Source organism: Sinocyclocheilus grahami, unplaced genomic scaffold, assembly GCF_001515645.1.
Source record: "Sinocyclocheilus grahami isolate Dianchi unplaced genomic scaffold, SAMN03320097.WGS_v1.1 scaffold277.1, whole genome shotgun sequence".
Classification (NCBI taxonomy): Eukaryota; Metazoa; Chordata; class Actinopteri; order Cypriniformes; family Cyprinidae; genus Sinocyclocheilus; species Sinocyclocheilus grahami.
Genome location: NW_015505456.1, coordinates 953,747 through 973,700, shown reverse-complemented (window position 1 = coordinate 973,700; position 19,954 = coordinate 953,747). Strand labels below are relative to the sequence as shown.

At 40.4% G+C, this 19,954-nt stretch overlaps 2 protein-coding genes across 2 annotated transcripts in view; both read left to right on the top strand.

Annotated features, from left to right (window-relative positions):
- Positions 1-19,954, top strand: part of LOC107600098 (NACHT, LRR and PYD domains-containing protein 13-like) — a 70,019-nt gene that overhangs the window by 1,198 nt on the left and 48,867 nt on the right. Inside the window, exon 2 of the mRNA XM_016291889.1 lies at positions 3-1,453. Within this exon, the coding sequence (XP_016147375.1) occupies positions 3-1,453 (1,451 nt within the window). The remainder of the gene's footprint in view (positions 1-2; positions 1,454-19,954) is intronic.
- LOC107600053 (NACHT, LRR and PYD domains-containing protein 1b allele 2-like) lies at positions 5,933-8,183 on the top strand. Its single transcript, XM_016291817.1, has one exon. It carries the CDS (start codon positions 5,964-5,966, stop codon positions 7,212-7,214), a length of 1,251 nt encoding a protein of 416 aa, XP_016147303.1. The 5' UTR covers positions 5,933-5,963; the 3' UTR covers positions 7,215-8,183.

Genomic DNA, 19,954 nt, shown 5'->3' with positions numbered 1-19,954 from the left:
AGAATCACAGCATCAGAATAGACCAGCTGTTCAGTCCCGACAGTGATGGAAACAAACCAAAAACTGTGATTCTCAGTGGAGATTCTGGAAGAGGGAAATCCTTCACGCTACAGAAGATCATGTTGGACTGGGCTTCTGGAGAACTTTACTCTGAAAACTTTGATGTAGTTTTTCTGTTGAAGTGTGATGAGGTGAAGTGTTTTTCCCATCAGATGAGCTTGGATGAGCTGTTGAGCTGGAGTTACAGCATAACATCATATCAGATCTCACAGATACTAGAGTTAACACCAGAGAAAGTCCTCATCCTCATTGATGGAATTGATGAGTTCTCATTCGATCCACATATTCAAATATCATCACCCACTAAATCATCGCAGAAAGCTCTACCAATGAACATTCTTAGGAGTCTGCTGAATGGACAGATCCTGCCTGAGTCTTTCCTGCTGGTTACCACCAGATCAGATGCTGGTACAGTGATGAATCTCCTCAAGGGTCCTCAGCGTTTCACTGATATTATGGGCTTCTCTGAGAGAGGGGTGCAGGAGTTCTTCCAGAAGTTCTTTCAGGATGAGCAGCTCTTCAGGAAAACATATGAGAGTCTGACGACAAATGAAAGCCTCCTGACTGCCTGCTCTGTGCCTTTGCTGTGTTGGATGGTCTGTTTTTGTCTGAAGAAACACTATACAGATGATGATCATGTGATGAGAGAACTAAAGACAACCACCTCCATTTATGTGCAGTTTGTGTCCACTCTATTGGAGCATCATGACCAGAGTCAGTCTGTCCTCAGGAGTCTGGGTCAGCTGGCAGAGGAAGGGATACTGGATGAAGAAGTCCTCTTTGACCAGAAGACTGTGTTCAAGACAGGTTTAGATGCTGAAAGTAGCCTGTTCCTGCATGATCCTGATATTCAAGATTTAATAAGGAAAAGATCACTCAAGTTTATGCACCTCAGCTTTCAGGAGTTCTTCATGGCTCTTTATTATATGTTTCTGAATGAAGAAGAGTCCCAGAGGAACATCAGAGACATCTTTGCTGCTGAGAGAGTGAAAGGTAGACTAACAAATTCCATCGCTTCGGTGCTTCTGTTTCTCTGTGGTCTCTCTAATGAAGACACAAGCAGCTCACTCTTTGAAAAGCACAACTGGACTGTTTCTTACATCATAAGAAAGGAAATGGAGAGCACAATCCTTACACTTCAGGATGAAGATAATCTATTTGCTCTCCAGTGTCTGTATGAGCTCCACGATGAGGAGTTTGTGAGGAGAGCTTTAGGAGATCGGGTATCCATGAATCTGTCTAACGTTTCTCTGAGGAGCACAGACTGTTGGGTGCTGCTGTACTGTCTTCAGTGCTGGCCACACATCAGATACCTGAACCTCATGTACTGTGATTTAACAGCTGAGAAACTCAAGATTCTTCAGCCAGCACTCTGTATGTGTGAGACTCTGAGGTCAGTATGTTTGCATGGAGAGCAGTTTGTGTGATGTACAGTAAATACTTACCTGTGCATAAGTATGATCATAATTGTTTATATATTGCTGGATTGAGGGGTCATAAGATGAACAACCAAAATGTCCTTTATATTTTGAGATAAAATAGTTAACTGTACTATGAAAACAGCCTCATTAAAGAAAAAAGACCATATTATCGAAGGATCAGGCATTTAAAATTTATAATCTACTATATTTGGAAATGTGTGTTTTCATAGAATGTTGTTTACACAGAAAATTTAAAAGTCATGCCAGTAAAAAGGGCCCTTTTAACTCCATAAGTGTGTCTGAGAGAGGGTGAGAATTCCTCTACATAAGCAATAATATAAAATTTAGATCTGAATGATATTTTTTTATTATAGGTTGTCAGTGGACCATCTGCCTGAATTTGGAGATTTGAGCAAGACTCTCTGTGAATTCAAATCATTGAAGGAACTGAAGTACTGTATCTTTTTCATCTCTAAACAGTCATAGTTAATGCTATTTTAAAGTATTCTATAAATTGTGATTTTTATTTTTTTTTAACATTTTTATACCAATATTTAGTGTTTTTGTTCTGACTTGTAGAGTTCAGGAGGATGAATACAGGGGTGAAAGTCCCAGGTGGTCACTTGACCTGTCTGTTGCACAGGAAGATTACCTGTAATTAACTTCTTTCTTCATTTTACATTTCATTTTTACAATTAAACTGTACTTAAACTAATAAAAATAGCATAATATGTTTCAGAACACAACCAAAATCATTCATATTGAGTGTACAATGCTGTTATCAAATTTTTCTCTTTATTTCTGTCTGTTTCAGGTTGTCTTTGAGCTCCTCAGAGAAGAATCCATCATTTCCAGCAGTCTTAAACATCAGTCTTACGTGTCCACAATCAGAGATATCCAGCACTGACTGGACACTCTTCTTACAGAAACTCAGCAAGGCAGGACAGTTTGCTGAAGAGTAATGAAATTATTAATTTAATTTGGCTATTCAATTCAATTGGATATTTGTCTCATCAGTAGCTTTACTTTAATTCATACATGTAACAATTCATTTTTGCAGCTCTTCAGCTCTTGATGAGTTTGTCAGTTTGCTGCTGTCTTCATTTTACTTTGGCGGTCTGAAAAAGTTGGATCTGAAGGTGGTCAGCTTTAATGAGAGCTGGGCTTCTGGGATCATTTCTCTTGTCCAGACCTGCACCAGTCTACAGCAGCTCAGGTAAGAATAGGCTAATTTCTATTGATTTCTTTTGTATCATCAAGACATTACAAAAAAGAATCAGGATTTTTTTCCCCACACTGTTTTCAACTAAATGAACTCAAGGAAGAATATTTTTATTGGAAACAGCCTTCAAATGTTCTCATATACTCTGTTATTCTCTTTCTACCCTCACTATTTACAGATCAGTACTGATATTTGACTATGAGATTTATGTCTTTCATCTTTTATTCTGTTTTGCCAGTATTGAGGAATACAGCGACAATCCTAGAAGTCTCTTCTCAAAGTTCAGTGTATTAGTTTACAATGAAGACATCAGGTATTATACTTCAAGCACACATGGAATTTCATGTTTATTTTTATGCTGTATTTTAATGAGCCAATAAAATTCAGTATTTACAGTAAAAACATACCCAAGCATTGCACATGCAGTATACTCAGTGTTTGTAATACATTCCAAATTTCCTTTAAAAGAGTGTTGGCAATGTTGGCAAATATGTGTATTTGCATTATCATATATGTTTAACTGTTTTTGTTGTTGTTGTTTTTTTAGGTTGGATATAAGGCATAGACGGAACACTGAATCTCTCTCAAAAATCTCTCTTACTTTTCCACGCTCAGCCCTAAGCAGCTCTGACTGGAAAATCCATAAAATACAGTATTTACAGTAAAAACATACGCAAGCATTGCACATGCCGTATACTCAGTGTTTGTAATACATTCCAAATTTCCTTTAAAAGAGTGTTGGCAATGTTGGCAAATACGTGTATTTGCATTAACATATATGTTTAACAGTTGTTGTTGTTGTTGTTGTTTTAGGTTGGATATAAGGCATAGACGGAACACTGAATCTCTCTCAAAAATCTCTCTTACTTTTCCACGCTCAGCCCTAAGCAGCTCTGACTGGAAAATCCTCTTCCAGAGATTTCATGAAGTGTCTAGATACCAACAAAAGTAATGTAGAATTAACATTAAAGCCATGATAACACCTTTCAGCATGCAGTCAGAACTACACCAAAATCAGAATTTATACATTTACAATAGCCAGTTCCTTTACATATTGTTAGTGCATGATTAATTTGTATCATAAATGAACATGATGAATGCTGGTCACAAATGCAGCTGGTCATGATGAAGGGCATGAGGGGTGACCACACTGATGTAAATGACTAGACATTAGGGGTGTAGCGATCCATTGATATGGATTGATACATCGATACGATATAGGCATCTTTATTTTGGCACGGCCCACATTTTCGCACAGTGTCCGTCTATACATTACTGCCAACGCATGCATTCTCCTTCAAACTCACCTGTCAGGGCTCGATAAAGAGGCAAGCATAACGCTCGGGACAGTTGACGGAAGTGTCGAGTGCTGTGTGAAAAGTTTTCTGTGCGTACACATCCGAAGCGTGCACACACAGACAGCTAGGTCTCAGTCAGTGCGCGAATACTTAATTGAGTTCTCTTTTGCTTATTTTTGTGTTGGATGAACAAATACAGACACAATTTCAGCAAAATATGTGTCTTGGCAAATGTCCTGTAAACATACTTGATTATATCTTAACGTAAACAATTGAGAAAGAAAACGCATGTGTAACAGAATACTGGATCTGCATTTTATCTTAAAGGGTTAGTTAACCCAAAAATGAAAATTCTGTCATTAATTACTCACCCTCATGTCGTTCCAAACCCGTAAGACCTTCGTTCATCTTCGGAACACAAATTAAGATATTTTTGATGGAATCTGAAAGCTCTTACCCTCCATAGACAAAAATTATATTACCATGATCAATGCACAGAAACATAGCAAGGATATCGGTAAAATAGCCCATGTGACATCAACTGGGTTCAACTGTAATTTTACGAAGCTACGAGAATACTTTTTGAGCGCAAAGAAAACAATAACATAATTTATTCAGCAGTTCTTCTCCCCATGTTACTGTCTTCCGCCATATTGTTAAACCCCTGATGTCACATGGACTATTTTACTGATGTCCTTGCTTCTGTGCGTTGATCGTGGTAATACACTTGTGTTTGACATGATTTTTATATAGTTATATTTATGTGCTTCTTGCAGTTCTCCAGAGTGTAATGAGCAAGCGGATGCTCTGTTTACTTTCCTGCACTCTGTGTGTGATCTGAAGAGTGTGGAGCTGATCATCTTCAGTCTGAATCAGAGCTGGGCTCTCAGGATTCTCGCTCTCATCCAGGCCTGCAGCAGTCTGCTAGAAGTCTGGTAAGACTGAGACGTGGTACAAAGCCAGTCAATGTTGAATTACTCCGTTATGAGTAATTGGCTTGCCAAATATGTTTCATAATTTCTACAGAATGTGTTGTGTCCTGTCACGTCTGCCAGTTATATTGTCTTTGATAGCCACCAGAGGGCACTCCTGTCTTTATCTCATCATGGACTGCATTTCCAATAATCCATTGCTTATGATTTACTATGCCTAAATACTTTAAGCTGTTTCTCATGAACCTTGTTAACTTTGCCTGTATAAGGCGTGTGTTTTCCTTCTGTGTTTTCACACATTCTCTGTGATGTCTTGCATGTTGTTGCACTGCATTTCTGAGTGTTCTCTCTGGCTACCAGTTTTATGGTTTTGATCTTCTGAATTTCCTGAAGACGTGCAGTTTTGAAACAGTTCAGGTTTTTTTTTTTTTTGCATAGATATTCTAGAGAATCTTTGGTGTTTCAAAATTTACCAATAGTTGAGTACAATTTTGCCTGTTTATATTTTGTTTAGTTCTTGGTCTTGTGTTTGCTAAATGCATTTGTCATACATTATTTACCTCATATTTACATTTTATAATATAAATTTAAATGCTTTTATTTTTCTGCAGTAAATTTGATTCCAGTGTGCGATTTTGGGTGGGGTGACGCCAATCTATAATCCAGCTCTGATTATCGTGACAACTATTTGCTTTTTTGTCTTTGATTACATTGCAAAAATGTTGTATTGTAGTGTCCGTGCCACTGGTTTGCTGCTGGAGGTGGGACTCGAGTTACTGTATGAATCACTGACAGATTCGCACTGCTCTGTGATCATTGAAGGGTATGTATGTGCTCAATATCTGTGGATTTAACTTTTTATGCATTTACTGTTACAAAAATGTGTTCTTAGCTTTATCATCATTTGTTTTCAGATGCCATATCTTTAAAAAAAAAAAATCTTATGCAATGGAATTCAGATATTTTCCTTAACTGTCAGGATCTAATTCAATTCTGACAGCTTGTCGGCAAGGTCTAACAGTGTCTAAAAATGTCCAAATGCTTTTTGTTGCCACTGTATATATTTCATTCTGTCTGTAGGCCAACCATCTCTGACTCTGAACAATCTGGACTGAATCTTCAGCCACTCCCAGTGTGTCAGTCTTGTGTTCACATTGTTGACTCTGATCAGTGGGTTCAGGTGGAGCCGTCAGTCTGTACAGATGAAGGAGGCTCAGAGTTCAGGATCAGCACTCCGGCGGGTCGATTCGAGTGCAGCAGGACCAGAATGCGATGGGTCTGTGCTGGTGACGTCACTCTCCAGTACAGTGCAGGGGATGGACGTTCCCTCAGAGCAGAGCTGGAGAGACTTCAGTGTGAGCGGATTGGTCCTGTGATTGATGTGACAGTGATCTCAGGGAAACTGGAGGAGGCCCATCTACCTCATTACGCTTGTTTAGCAGAGTTGGACCGCTCTTTCACAGAAAGTGTAAAGGTCCTCAATGTTGAAGATGATGGATTAACCTTTGAATCAGTGGAGTTGACACGTTTTCATGCCAAAATACTCCAGCCATATTTTTCTCCTAAAACAGTTCTTATGAAACTAGGGATACCAGTGAAAGTGCACTGTGATCTACTTATCTTCATGACACACAAGAACCCCATCATTCTCCATGTTTATTTTTTCCCATCAGATTCAGTTTTTAAAGAAAAAATTAAGGTTGAGGAAAAATCTAGTCAACCAATCAGTTGTCCAAGACCTGAAACCCCACTGCGGATGATGAAACAACACAGTCTTGAGGTTCCTGGTGCTTCTGTCCAACCCGAAGAGATCAAATTAAGAGGAGACATCGATCCAAACTTCTTTAAGGTCAAACATCCTGTGGTCGATGACATCAAAATGTCTCTCAGCCGAGTGGATGATCCGAAATCAGTTTGGACTGCAACAATTTGGAAAGAAGAACTAGACAAAACAATTACAAGCAAAGGTGCGTCTAGTTTGTACCAACATGGAGAAATGCAAACAAAACCACAAGTGTCTGTCAACTTTGATAAAGTTAAGTTTTTTGATAAAAATTGGTGTGCTCTTATTAAAAGTGTTAAGAATGTGAACGCCATTGCAGACAAACTGCTTCAGGAGGAGGTCATTAGTGAAGAAATGTATTCTAAAATCACACATCTGACTTCAACTAAGGAAGAAAGCATGAGAGAGATCTGCTGCAAAGTACGTAAAAGCAGTGTCCATGTGAAAAATCTCTTCATGTCTGTTATTCAGGAAGAGGAGCCCAGTCTTTTAAATTAGGGTTGTCCAAGCCTGTTCCTGGAGGACCACTATCCTGCAGAGGATAGCTCAAACCCTAATTAAACTCACCTGAACCAGTTAATCAAGGGCTGTATCTGAACTCGCTCCCTATACCCTCAAATAGGGCATTTGAGGGGACATCCATTTTTAGTGGTGTCCGAAACCATAGTGGACGTTCTCGAGTGCACTCATTCAATCACACAATGCACCACAAGAACAAGTGTACAACCAGTGCACGCTCCATGGCTAGAAAATACCCAGAATTCCTGCATCCCGCCAGAAGATAGCGCCCACAGCTGAATAATCCATCCATTCATTTTACAAAACAATAGTCCACGGTGTAATACAGCACAGGTACAAATTGTAAATTGATTACTAAATTGTTTAACCAGAGTCTATCATAAGTTCAAGATAAATCCTTTAATCTTATTACTGGAGCTGCCAGTTTCAAATGATTATTAAACCGCAAGCAGAAACTATGAAAAAGCGACAGTCCTCCGAATTCACTCACTCGTTTTCATTCATTCCGTTAAGTGAACTGTATTAGTGACCTAATGTAGGGAATAGTGAATGAGGGTATAGGGGGTGATTTCGGATACAGTCAAGGTCTTCAGATTTGCTAGATTCTTCCTGGCAAGTGTGTTGGAGCTGGTTGGAGCTTAAATCTGCAGGACATTGACCCTCCAGTAATAGCATTGTACACCCATGTTTTAAATGATTTGCATTTATTGGACTCTCAGCTTTAAAAGGTTAATGTGACCCACAAGTGCAAAGATCAATGCGTTTATATATTTTGATGCATTTCATTGTAAAATGTTTATAGGGAGAGTGGGGTACAATGTATGTGTAACTCCCTTGATCTACAAAACTTTATTTTCTCCCTTTTTTGTCAAGTGATTATATATTTAGAAAGGGATCATCATATGCTGTGACTGAAAGGAGCACATGAGAAAAGTGGTAAGCACGTTTTATGCAACAAAAAAAAAAGGTAAAAAGAGTTTTTTGTCAAATTATAAAGAATAAACATGCTGGTAAATTACCATTGTACAAAACAATAATCTCTTTTAGTTATTTCTTAAATTTTTCACACACTCCCTATCTGTCTGTCTGTCTTTCATGAATATGTTTCTTACAAAAGCATTAATACTCAGCTATTAACATAGCTACTTTTGAATGGATGTCAATAGAGAAAGATTCAGAAGCAGAATGGTGTAGTTATGGCATCTACCAGTACACAGTCTTCGGCCCCTGCACACACCCATTTTGCGCACGCTTTTCAAATACAAAACCAGGAAACTATTGTAGAAGATTTTTATTAATCCAAATAGGAATTAATCAAGTATAATCATTAGGAATATAGCCATTTAAATATCCAGTTATACTTCCATTAGAATCACATATGCCTGTGTGGAAAATGCCTACGTGGCTAAAGTAGACAGGCCCTAAGATTAGAAACATCTGGGAAACATAAGTGGGGGCCTTCTTTCTTTACCATAACAAGAACCCCTTGTCTAGGGAAATGTCGAACTGTATGCACAAAGGAACCATTCTATGTATGGAAAACGCCTTAAAGTCAGAACTGAATAAAAAGAAGACAAGTGAAGTGACATGTGGCCAAGTATGGTGACCCATACTAGGAATTAGTGCTCTGCATTTAACCCATCCAAAGTGCGCACACACAGCAGTGAACACTCACACCGTGAACACACACCTGGAGCAGTGGGCCATTTATGCTGCGGCGCCCTGGGAGCAGTTGGGGGTTCGGTGCCTTGCTCAAGGGCACCTCAGTTGTGGTATTGAAGGTGGAAGAGAGTGCTGTACATTCACTCCCCCCACCTACAATTCCTGCCGGTATGAGACTCGAACCCACAACCTTTGGGTTACGAGTCCGACTCTAACCATTAGGCCACGACTTCCCCAAGATGATCATTCTAGCGATGTTTCGCTGCAGAGAGCATCTCCGCTTTATTTTCATTGATGATGTAATAAATAATAAAAGTGTATCTCCTGGCATCAAAACCCAAGACTGAGTGTGGTTTCTAAGATGAGCAGCAGACGACACCACAAATTGCCACCCCAGATGGGACGGAAAAGAGCAGAAGAGTGGACGACCACTTTGGGCTGGATTTTTGCAAGCAACACACAACAATGGTGGCCACCGAACGGTAAGCATCTTTGCTTATATAATTGGTGTGTGTTGTTTGCCGGTCTGCCCTCGGTGGTAAGGACACTTAAAATCTGCTCTTCCAGAATTAGAAAATAAATAAAATAAAAAGGGGTTTTGAGGCCAGAAGAAATAACTGCATGCACAGATTTGGTTTAATATTAGGAAGGCCTTGATAGGTAACCTAAATTGAAGCTGGATGGTGTAGGCAGAAAGAAATGCATTACTTGTAATGGTCTGTGTTTGTTGTAGACTGACCTAAAAGGACAGCAGCAATGAAGCAGATGTAGTATAGGAAAGCACGAAAAGACCTTTGGATACCGCTCTGTAGGAGAGGAATAGTACAGAGGGCTGAACGGAAAGGCAAATATCCCTGCTGGGCGCTGATTTTTTACTGAGTTGAGGGAGATTAATCAGTAAAAGAGTGAGAGCCCTGCAGGTCACCCGAGGAAGAGTGTAGTGTTTTGTTGTATGAGACTGAAACTGTGTCTGTGTCCGGGGTTTTGATGTCAGAAGAAATAACTGCATGCACATATTTGGTTTAATATTAGGAAGGCCTTGATAGGTAACCTAAATTGAAGCTGGATGGTGTAGGCAGAAAGAAATGCATTACTTGTAATGGTCTGTGTTTGTTGTAGACTGACCTAAAAGGACAGCAGCAATGAAGCAGATGTAGTATAGGAAAGCACGAAAAGACCTTTGGATACCGCTCTGTAGGAGAGGAATAGTACAGAGGGCTGAACGGAAAGGCAAATATCCCTGCTGGGCGCTGATTTTTTACTGAGTTGAGGGAGATTAATCAGTAAAAGAGTGAGAGCCCTGCAGGTCACCCGAGGAAGAGTGTAGTGTTTTGTTGTATGAGACTGAAACTGTGTCTGTGTCCGTATGAATGTCTGTGTGAGTGATGGTGAATGTATGAGGAAATAAATAAATTCCGTATTAGATGGGTACGAGCTGTGCACCCTCTTGGTCCATCACTTAAATGTGGCTTGGCGTTGATGGACGCAGCTTGTGATGCACCCGAGAAGGATGAATAAATGATTAGCCCTGAAATAAAGGGAAACAATATGAATGCAGTATTCCTATAAATAAAGGAAAACGAATGAAAGCATGAGCCCTGTCTGAATAAAGGGACGAGCAGTGTGAATGTGTTTAGGAAAACAATACCAATAAAAATTGAATCAAGATCTTGTATAGACTTTTGCATGTTTGGTGTCTGTGTGGAAGAGAACGAGAAAATTTTCAGAGATCAGTGCAGTAGAAGTGAGATCAAGGAAGCAAATTAAATAAGTATATATATTAAAATAATATATGTGCAAAATAAATAATAAAGAGCAATAAATAAAAAATTAATATTAGAAGTGTTTACATACTGAGTGATTGTAGTGAAATTAGGAGAAATTGCTTAAAAGAGTTAAATTAAAATTGATTTATAATAATATAGGAGAAAATATGGCAGTCACTCCAGTGGAAATATTAGGATTAAAATATCCACTGTGTAAAGGAGTTAATAAACAAGATCTCAAACAAAAATGTCAGGAAGAAAGAAAGGGACAACAAATTGAGATGGTCTCCCAGTACATCATAATAAGTAAACAGGGAGCAGCTTTAAATATACCAGAAGGTGAATTTGTTAAAAAATGGATAAGTGAAACTAATTTGGTACCACATATTGCAGTATATTATAGGAAAAATTGGGAAGTAAAAGATTTAGGACCAATGATGAAAAAGGCAGAACAAAGCAAGTGGGAACCAAAAGAACATCCATTGATTTTTCATTCAGCTGACAAAAATTATATCAAAATGTTGTGTGCAACCAGTTTGCTGGGAATTCCTCAAGAAGTAGTTATCGATCAAAAGAAAATGACACAGATGACTACAACATCCAAAATAATAAACCAAAATTAGACTGAGTTATATAAGGAAAGGCAGCGACAGGTACCAACTGAACTATGGTCTCAACATGACACAGATACAGGATTAATAAAATCAACAAATCCAGTTAGAGTATCAGTAAGAAATGAGAGAAAAAAAAGAGAAGCAAAAAGGGAAAAAGAAGTGATAACCATGTTTAAAAAGGAAGGGGAGGACATATTAAAAAGTATAAAACAAGCCAGGAAGAAACTGAGAGAGGCTGAGAAAGAGACAAAAAGAAAGGGAGAAAAGTTGTTTTCTGAGCCACCCCCTATTTGCCCATAGACGGAGAGTATCCAATTCTCAAGGGAACAGTAGAAATTCATCTGGAGAAATGCAAATAGAAGGACCAGTAAAGCTGAGAGTTGGAAGAAAAAAAGGAACCAGCTGTGAAAACAAAGAGACAAGAGAGAAAAGAAAGTGAAGGATATTTACGGATGGAATGCTATAGACAGGCAGTTTTAATAGTGTTAGAGCAGAAGAAAACAGACCAAAATAAAACAAAATTTGAGGAAGTGTTAGAAGAAATAGAAGAGAAAATTAAAGAATCAGAAAAAGATACAAGAAGTAAATAGATTGAAAAGAGGCAGAAGTAAGTTGTTTGAAAGTACAGAGGAGGTGAATGAAGGAGAGGAGTTATTTGATAGCGGAAAATGGGAACAAGGCAGAGAAAAGGGGCATTCAGATCACTGGCTGCACAACTCCCAATTTTAATCAAGGGTGCGAAGGGACAATAAGTCCCCTGGGCCCCACAGTACCTCGAGGGGTTGGTTGCTCGTCTCCCAGAAATTCAGGAGGGGCTGTGAGGGAAATTAAAGCTTTGCTGGCTAAAATAATAGGAGGGACAAAGATGAATGAAATTCTTCAAACAACTACTCTGGACAGAGCAATGAACTCTCATAATATGGATGGAATTGTTTTTGATGCATTCCATCCAGCAGTGTGGCAGTCACTGCGTGCAGAGAAAAAGGACAAAGAAAATCTAACCACATATGTACAGAGACAGCTGAAAAGGTGGAAGCAAGAGACTGAAGGGAATCCAGAAGGAGACCCATTATTGGCAACATTGTTTAAACATGCTGTGTTTGATGCTATGCCGCCAGCCTTAAGGAGCAGGCTGGAGGATGCAGTCAGTTTAAACTCTAAAACACACAAAGAGTTTTGTGACCATGTGTCTCATGCCGTAGGAACAAAACAGAAAAAATGAGCAAAAGCTCAAAAGCCAAGAGAAAGAGCTACAGCGAAAACTAACTCAATGGAGACAAAAACCAATACAGTGAGGCCAGAGAGGAAGAGGCAAACCTTATACTGGTCCTCCAAGTGTGTGCTGGGCAAGTGGGCAGCCCGGACATAATAAAAATGACTGTCCCACCTATCCATGGCAACAGTACCCTTAGGGTGGAAGGGGGGAGAGATGGCAACAGCCTAACCGAGGTACTTCACAGGGCCTAGTTAACCCTTGGGGAGGTCCTAATCCAGGCTATTAGGGGTGCCCAGAGAATATTAGAGGGGAGAGTCAGCATCCAATTTTAACAAACAAAAGTTGATCAAGAGCCTATTATGCAAATTAGCATAGAGGGAAAAGCCACACCCATGATGTTAGACACAGGTGTTGTCTAAACCTGTTTAAATTTAAAATATGCCTAACATCTCCCAATGTCTGGAAAATTCGCAAAGACAATAGGATTCTCGGGAAAAATGCAATTAATTCCAATGACAGATCCAGTGTGTTTACAAACAGAAAATCAAATTATAACAATGCCCATTCTGGTATCAAATCAGACTCCTATCAATTTGTTAGGAAGAGATGCATTATGTAAATTAGGGCTACAAATGTGGTGTTCTCCAGAAGAAATATATATGGACGCAATAGGAACAGAAACACTAATAGTGGTTACAGAGCCAAAAGCTAATATCTATTGGACAGTACAGATAGAACAAGATGTGAGACAGACAGTCAATAAGTTGGTAAAGTATATTAAAGTACAAATTCCTGAATCACAGCTACCAAAAACTAAATTGCATTGCACAATGATATATGATCCAGAAAGAGATGAAAAATAATAAAAATTAAATTAAAAAAAAGAAAGAAAGAAAAATAAAAATAAATAAAGAAAAAACAAATAGGGCAATTAATTTATGCTATGATGCTACCAAAAAGACTAGCAATAATCAAATGTCAGGCACACAAGAAGGGAAATTATTATGTTATTAATGATATTAAGGGAAACAATGCAGCAAATATAGAAGCTAAAAAAGCTTCAGGGTGTCAAGTAGCAGTATTAGCACCTGTAGTACTTATCAAACCTCAACCTCAATTAGAGGATATAATTTGAATACAAGAACAAGCAGGCCCCTATGAACAATCAATGTGGCACCAAAGGGGAGCTAAAAAAGACTCACAAGGGATCTGGCGTACACATGAAGGAAACATAATTGCACCTACTTCACTTTTGAATATTCTTATTGCAGATGCGCATGGTTTTGACCATTGCGCAAGGGGGGAAGTGATAAGAATATGGATATTGGTCTCCTTATTAATATGCAATGGTGGATGAATTTTTGTCCACATGTGAAATTTGTGCCAAATACAATGTAAGGACAGGGATAGTGACACCAATAGGCCATATATCAGTACCAGAAGGGCCCTTAAGCATTTGGTAATGGACTATGTGGATAAGATAAAGTGAGTACAAGGAAAAATATACATGCTTGTGATCATAGACAGATTTAGCAGGTGGGTGGAGGCAGTACCATCAGCAGATCTGGGAGCAGGAACAGTAATTACAATTATAACAAAATAACTAATTCCTAGATTTGGAATACCATCAGAAATAAGTTCAGATAATGGTTCGGCATTTATACTAAAAACTGTAAAACAAGTATTGCAACAATTAAGAATATAACAGGCACAAGGGTGCGTCGAAAGGGTTAATGGAACTATCAAGGCCAAAATTAACAAAATATGTGAAAGTACCGAACCTCTTGCACTAATGAGCTATCGCATGCAAACTAACAGGAGCACGCACTTAACACCGCATGAAATGCTTACGGGTCGACCCATGCTGTACTATATGGTAGAGGTTCCTACAAAGGACTGCCTCTAGAGCAATTACAAATGGAACTTCGATCATATATGGCAGCCATATCACCCTGTAGCCCAAGACTGGTTGCCCACTGAAGCTAAGCAGGGCTGAGCCTGGTCAGTACCTGGATGGGAGACCTCCCGGGAAAACTATGTTGAGGTGGAAGAGGTGTTAGTGAGGCCAGCAGGGGGTGCTCACCCTGTGGTCTGTGTGGGTCCTAACGCCCCAGTATAGTGATGGGGACACTATACTGTCAACAAGCACTGTCCTTCGGATGAGATGTTAAACCGAGGTCCTGACTCTCTGTGGTCATTAAAAATCCCAGGATGTCTTTCGAAAAGAGTAGAGGTGTGACCTCGGCATCCTGGCCAAACTTGCCCATTGGCCTCTGATCATCATGGCCTCCTAACAATCCCCATATCCACTGATTGGCTTCATCACTCTGTCTCCTCTCCACCAGTAAGCTGGTGTGTGGTGGGCGTTCTGGCGCACTATGGCTGCCGTCGCATCATCCAGGTGGATGCTGCACACTGGTAGTGGATGAGGAGATACCCCCTGACAATGTAAAGCGCTTTGAATGCCTAGAAATGCGCTATATAAATGTAATGAATTATTATTATTATTATATATGAAGAAATTAACTGCCATACATAGAGCTATCTATTTACAGGAAAAAGAAAATGGAATGAGCCCAAGAGAAAAGGGACCCTCCAAAGTGGTGAGAGAGCTACTCCAGCAGCAGTCAAAGTGGGGGGAAACACAACCTGGCATCATCTGGACCACTGTACTAAAGTTCCCACGGAAAAAAGACAAGAAAACAATACCCTGGGAATAAGTGCTAGCCTATCTTCTGCCCAAGGGAGGCCCTCTAGGATGCGCAAAGTATCTGGACTGAAGATCAACGATGCTAATTCTGTGATATTCTATGTGTGATGTTTTGAATGTGTTTTTATGTCTTTATACATAACTGTGACAGCCACAGGCAAGTGCTGAACCAGTTGCACACTCATGCTTATAACATTGTTTTCTATAGAAGTAAGAAATTATGGAGACTGGATCTTTTACTACCTTCCTAGTCAAGTGAGGGGGGAGACGTTTGGTCCTGATGCTCCAAAACCAGAGTGATACTGCATCATTTAGTTATTGGTAATAAAACAGTGACTAATATAGTCACTAGGTAGTGTTAACTAATATGCCTGAATTATGAAGTAGCACTCTGGGTAAAAAATACAAAGCGAATGTGAGACTTACTAAGTCTCAAAGGGGGGAATGATTTCCCCCTAGAAGGAAATACTGATGTAGAAGATTTGTATTAATCCAAATAGGGGGAGACGTTTGGTCCTGATGCTCCAAAACCAGAGTGATACTGCATCATTTAGTCATTGGTAATAAAACAGAGTGACTTAATTAGTCACTGGGTAGTGTTAACTAAGACAACTAAGTTATGAAGTAGCACTCTGGGTAAAGAGAAAGTCTCAGACGGGGGAATGTAGAAGATTTGTATTAATCCAAATAGGAATTAATCAAGTATAATCATTAAGAATATAGCCATTTAAATATCCAGTTATACTTCCATTAGAATCACATATGCCTGTGTGGAAAATGCCTACATGGCTAAAGTAGACAGGCCCTAAGATTAGAAACATCTGGGAAACATAAGTGGGGGCCTTCTTTCTTTACCATAACAAGAACCCCTTCTCTAGGGAAATATCGAACTGTATTCACAAAGGAACCATTCTAAGTATGGAAAACGCCTTAAAGTCAGAACTGAATAAAAAGAAGACAAGATGATCATTCTAGAGATGTTTCGCTGCAGAGAGCATGTAATAAAGTGTATCTCCTGTCATCAAAACCCAAGACTGAGTGTGGTTCCTAAGATGAGCAGCAGACGACACCACACTATTTCAACTTTTCTAGGCAAACACCTAAATGGTCTTTGTGATTATTGTCAGGTTTTTGAAACTAGAACATGTGCTTATTATGTGAAGACAGACAATGTGAAGAACAAACAGAAAACATGATGAAAGAATTAGGAAAAATGGGATTAACAAGAGTAAAGGATATATTAGAATGGGGAGTGAATGAACAAGGCAGAAGATGTATTTACAGAGTTTTAACAAGAACAGGGCCGATGAGAAGAATATATGATATAATAAACATTGGAGTAAACCAGGAAGATCGCAGTAGTGCAAAGCATTTGAATGCAAGCTGCTATTAAATGCCAGAGGAGAAGAAGAACTTCTCAGTAGAGAAAGAAACTGGAACCTAGGAGTTGTTGAGCTGTTGTATGTCTCTGGGGACCTTCATTTTATTTGAATGAAGTTGTATTAACACCTCTGATTGGTCATTGCCTTCAAGAAATCTCAAGCTGTCACGCCCATGGACTGTCTGTGTGTTTTTTTCCCCATGTGCTCCATGACCTAGTTTTCTCCATTGTCTTATTGCTTCATTTGATTCACCTTTGTTCGTTAACTATCCCTCGTTTAGTTCAGTATTTATAATGTTGTCTGCCCTATATTCCCTTGTCCGGTGTTAAAGTAATTTTGTACCTCCATGCTGTGTCCTTCATGTGTCTCCTGCCTGCCCTGAGCCTGGGCTGCAGCAGCGCCCCCAGACGGCGAAATGATTCCACGAGTTGTACTGGACCCCGAGCCGTCTAAACCGTCCTGATGCGCTAGAGAGGAAGAGGAGGGGCTCTGTTCTCACCTTGGCCGGAACGCCCCGAAAAACAGCTCGCTTTCATCCTCCATCTCTAAGCAATGGAGTTTTGTTTCCAGTGGGTCACATCCTGCTGGTGCAGCGCGTACCCAAATGTTTTACCGCTGTGATAGTGGACCCACATACAATAAAGAGCAAATTTCCTCTTCACGCTCTTTCACACACTCACGTGAATGCAAATGCATCCACATAGCCCCCTATCACATTTTGGTTCCTTGCCGCTGTCGCCTCTGGCTTGCTTAGTTGGGGACACTTCATTTCCGGCGATATCGTTGACATAATTGCAAAGATATTATTTAAACTGAGCTGGATGTTGACATCACTGAATTCAATGATGAACTGTCTTTAACTGAAAAATGAGTGTTTACTATTGTCACTTTGCATTATTGACACTATTTTCCTAATTAATGCTGTTCAGTTGCTTTGACACAATCTGTATTGTTAAAAGCGCTATATAAATAAAGGTGACTTGACTTGACTTGACTTTGCCCAAATGCGGGCAGGAACGATCCCTGACTATTCAGTGATTGGCGGCGTCTCTCAAACCGGGGACGTCACGCCGCCTAAAGGTTTTTCAGAGGTTGCTCTGCCTTATGGCGGCAGCCGCCTCTGTGATTCCTCTGGGCCTGCTTCACATGCGGCCCCTTCCGTTTTGGCTCAAAGCCTGTGTTCCACCCCACGCCTGGCACCTGGGGCAGCTTCCTGTCAGGGTAAACCACCACTGTATCAGGGTTGTGGCCCCCTGGATGACCTCTCACCTGTTCCAGACAGGAATGAGGTTAGGCCTGACCTCCAGAAGGAAGGTAGTCATAACGGAAGCACCCAACTTGGGTTGGAGCGCCCTGTTGGAGGGTAATCCGGCGTTCGGTTCCTGGTCAGCCCTGGAGCAACGCCTGCATATCAACTGCCTAGAAATGTTGGCGGTTTACAGCATGACGGTGGTGGCTTATATCAATCACCAAGGTGGTCTCGGGTCACACACTCTTTGCAGGATGGCTCGTCGCCTCCTTTTTTGGGCACAGAGAGAACTCCTCTCATTAAGGGCGGTCCATGTGCCGGGCAGATTGAACCTTGGCGCAGACATGCTGTCCAGAGGCAAGGTAACCCTGGGCGAATGGGTGCTACACCCTCAAACGTTTCAAGAGATTTGGTCAGTCTTCGGGAGGGCAGAGTGCTCTCTCTTCCTAGTGGCCCTGCTCTGGAGGAACCAGGCCTGGTTCCCAGAGCTAGTGCAGCTCTCAGCAGCATCCCCGTGGCCCATTCCGCTGAGGAGGAACCTTCTCTCACAGGCGAAAGGCATGATTTGGCATCCTCGGCCAGAGCTGTGGAGTCTTCATGTATGGTGCCTCGACGGGAGCTTAATCAGCTCCCAGCGAGAGTAAGCAATACCATTTTGGAGGCAAGAGCGCCATCTACAAGGCAGCTTTACAGCCTAAAATGATCAGTCTTCCTTAACTGGTGTTCTGCACAAAGTTTGGACCCGATATCATGTGATGTGTCCCACGTGCTAACCTTTTTGCAAGAGCTGCTCTTCCAGTGAGAGCTCTCTGGCCGCTGCCACAACGCCAGGGCCCAAACACTCCATCTGCTGTAGGTGAACCAAAAACAACTGATAACAGCTCTCAGTGATATGTGTCGGGTCCCCGCTATAATAGCAGCAACATTCTGCTACTAGATATCAGTGATGTGTTTGACACGGTCGATCATAACATACTTCTAGAGAGACTGGAAAACTGGGTCGGGCTTTCTGGGATGGTAATCAAATGGTTCAGGTCATACTTAGAAGGGATAGGTTATCATGTGAGTATAGGAGAGCATAAGTTTAAGTGGACGTCCATGACATGCGGACAAAAAATCTGTCATCATATAATTACCCTTATGTCATTCCAAACCAGTACAACCTGTATTCTTTCATCTGTGGAACATGAAGTGTCTCAGTGTTGTCAATGGGGTCTAACAAAAACATGTATGTAAGATTGCGGTAGGAATGATATTGTAAAGATTTAAAATTTCAGCCACATCAACTCTTTCCAGTTTATTTTTGATGAATTTGTTTATCCATTTTACAAAACTGAACCATCTGTTCATGAATCAGACTGATCTGAGCTAACTCGCTGATCCAGTCAAAGTGGTTAACAGCTCACTGGTGTAGCGTCTGGACCAATCAGACACACCATTTTTCATTTGATTTAACAAATCAGTTATTCATTAGATTAACAAATCGTCACAGTCCCCTCACCCAATAAACTGGGTGCCAGGATGTCTGCAACGACACAAGGCCCCCCCTGGTCCCCATGGCAACCACAACACCTTTGCTAGACCAGATACATTTACGACCTAATGGCATGTTGAGAATTACCCCTCTCACTACATTTTCCATAGGAAAAACACAGTGCACAGTAGAAATGGACTCTTCTCTAATTAATCCGTAGGAAAACCTTTCTTTGAATGAACACACATATCCTTCAGGTCTTATGATGGAACCACTCGTTCCTGTCATCTTACCTATATGTAATCCTACCATGTTTAGTATCTATGAATTCGCCTTCTGATGATCTAAACGAGCGTGTATATTATATGTTGGTACATAGGCAATATATTAGTGTCCTGAGAATCTTTAGTAATTTTGATTCAAGTTCCATATGCAAATTACCATGCTTCCACACAAAGGGTCATAAACTCCCCAGTATTTCCAAACTCGCACTTGGGATTTCGGCCTTTCTCATTGGACAAGCCCATCTTGAGAGGCGTGAATCTTCTCAGATCTTAAAGGCCTCACACCAGTGACCTGCCGAGTCGGTGGTTTGGTTGAATTCTGAGAAGATGAAAATGTGAGCTACAACGCTCCAGGACATCCT

Excerpts from the sequence above, each read along its gene's own strand:
- LOC107600053 (XM_016291817.1), top strand. The coding sequence starts at position 5,964 with ATGTCCAAATGCTTTTTGTTGCCACTGTATATATTTCATTCTGTCTGT.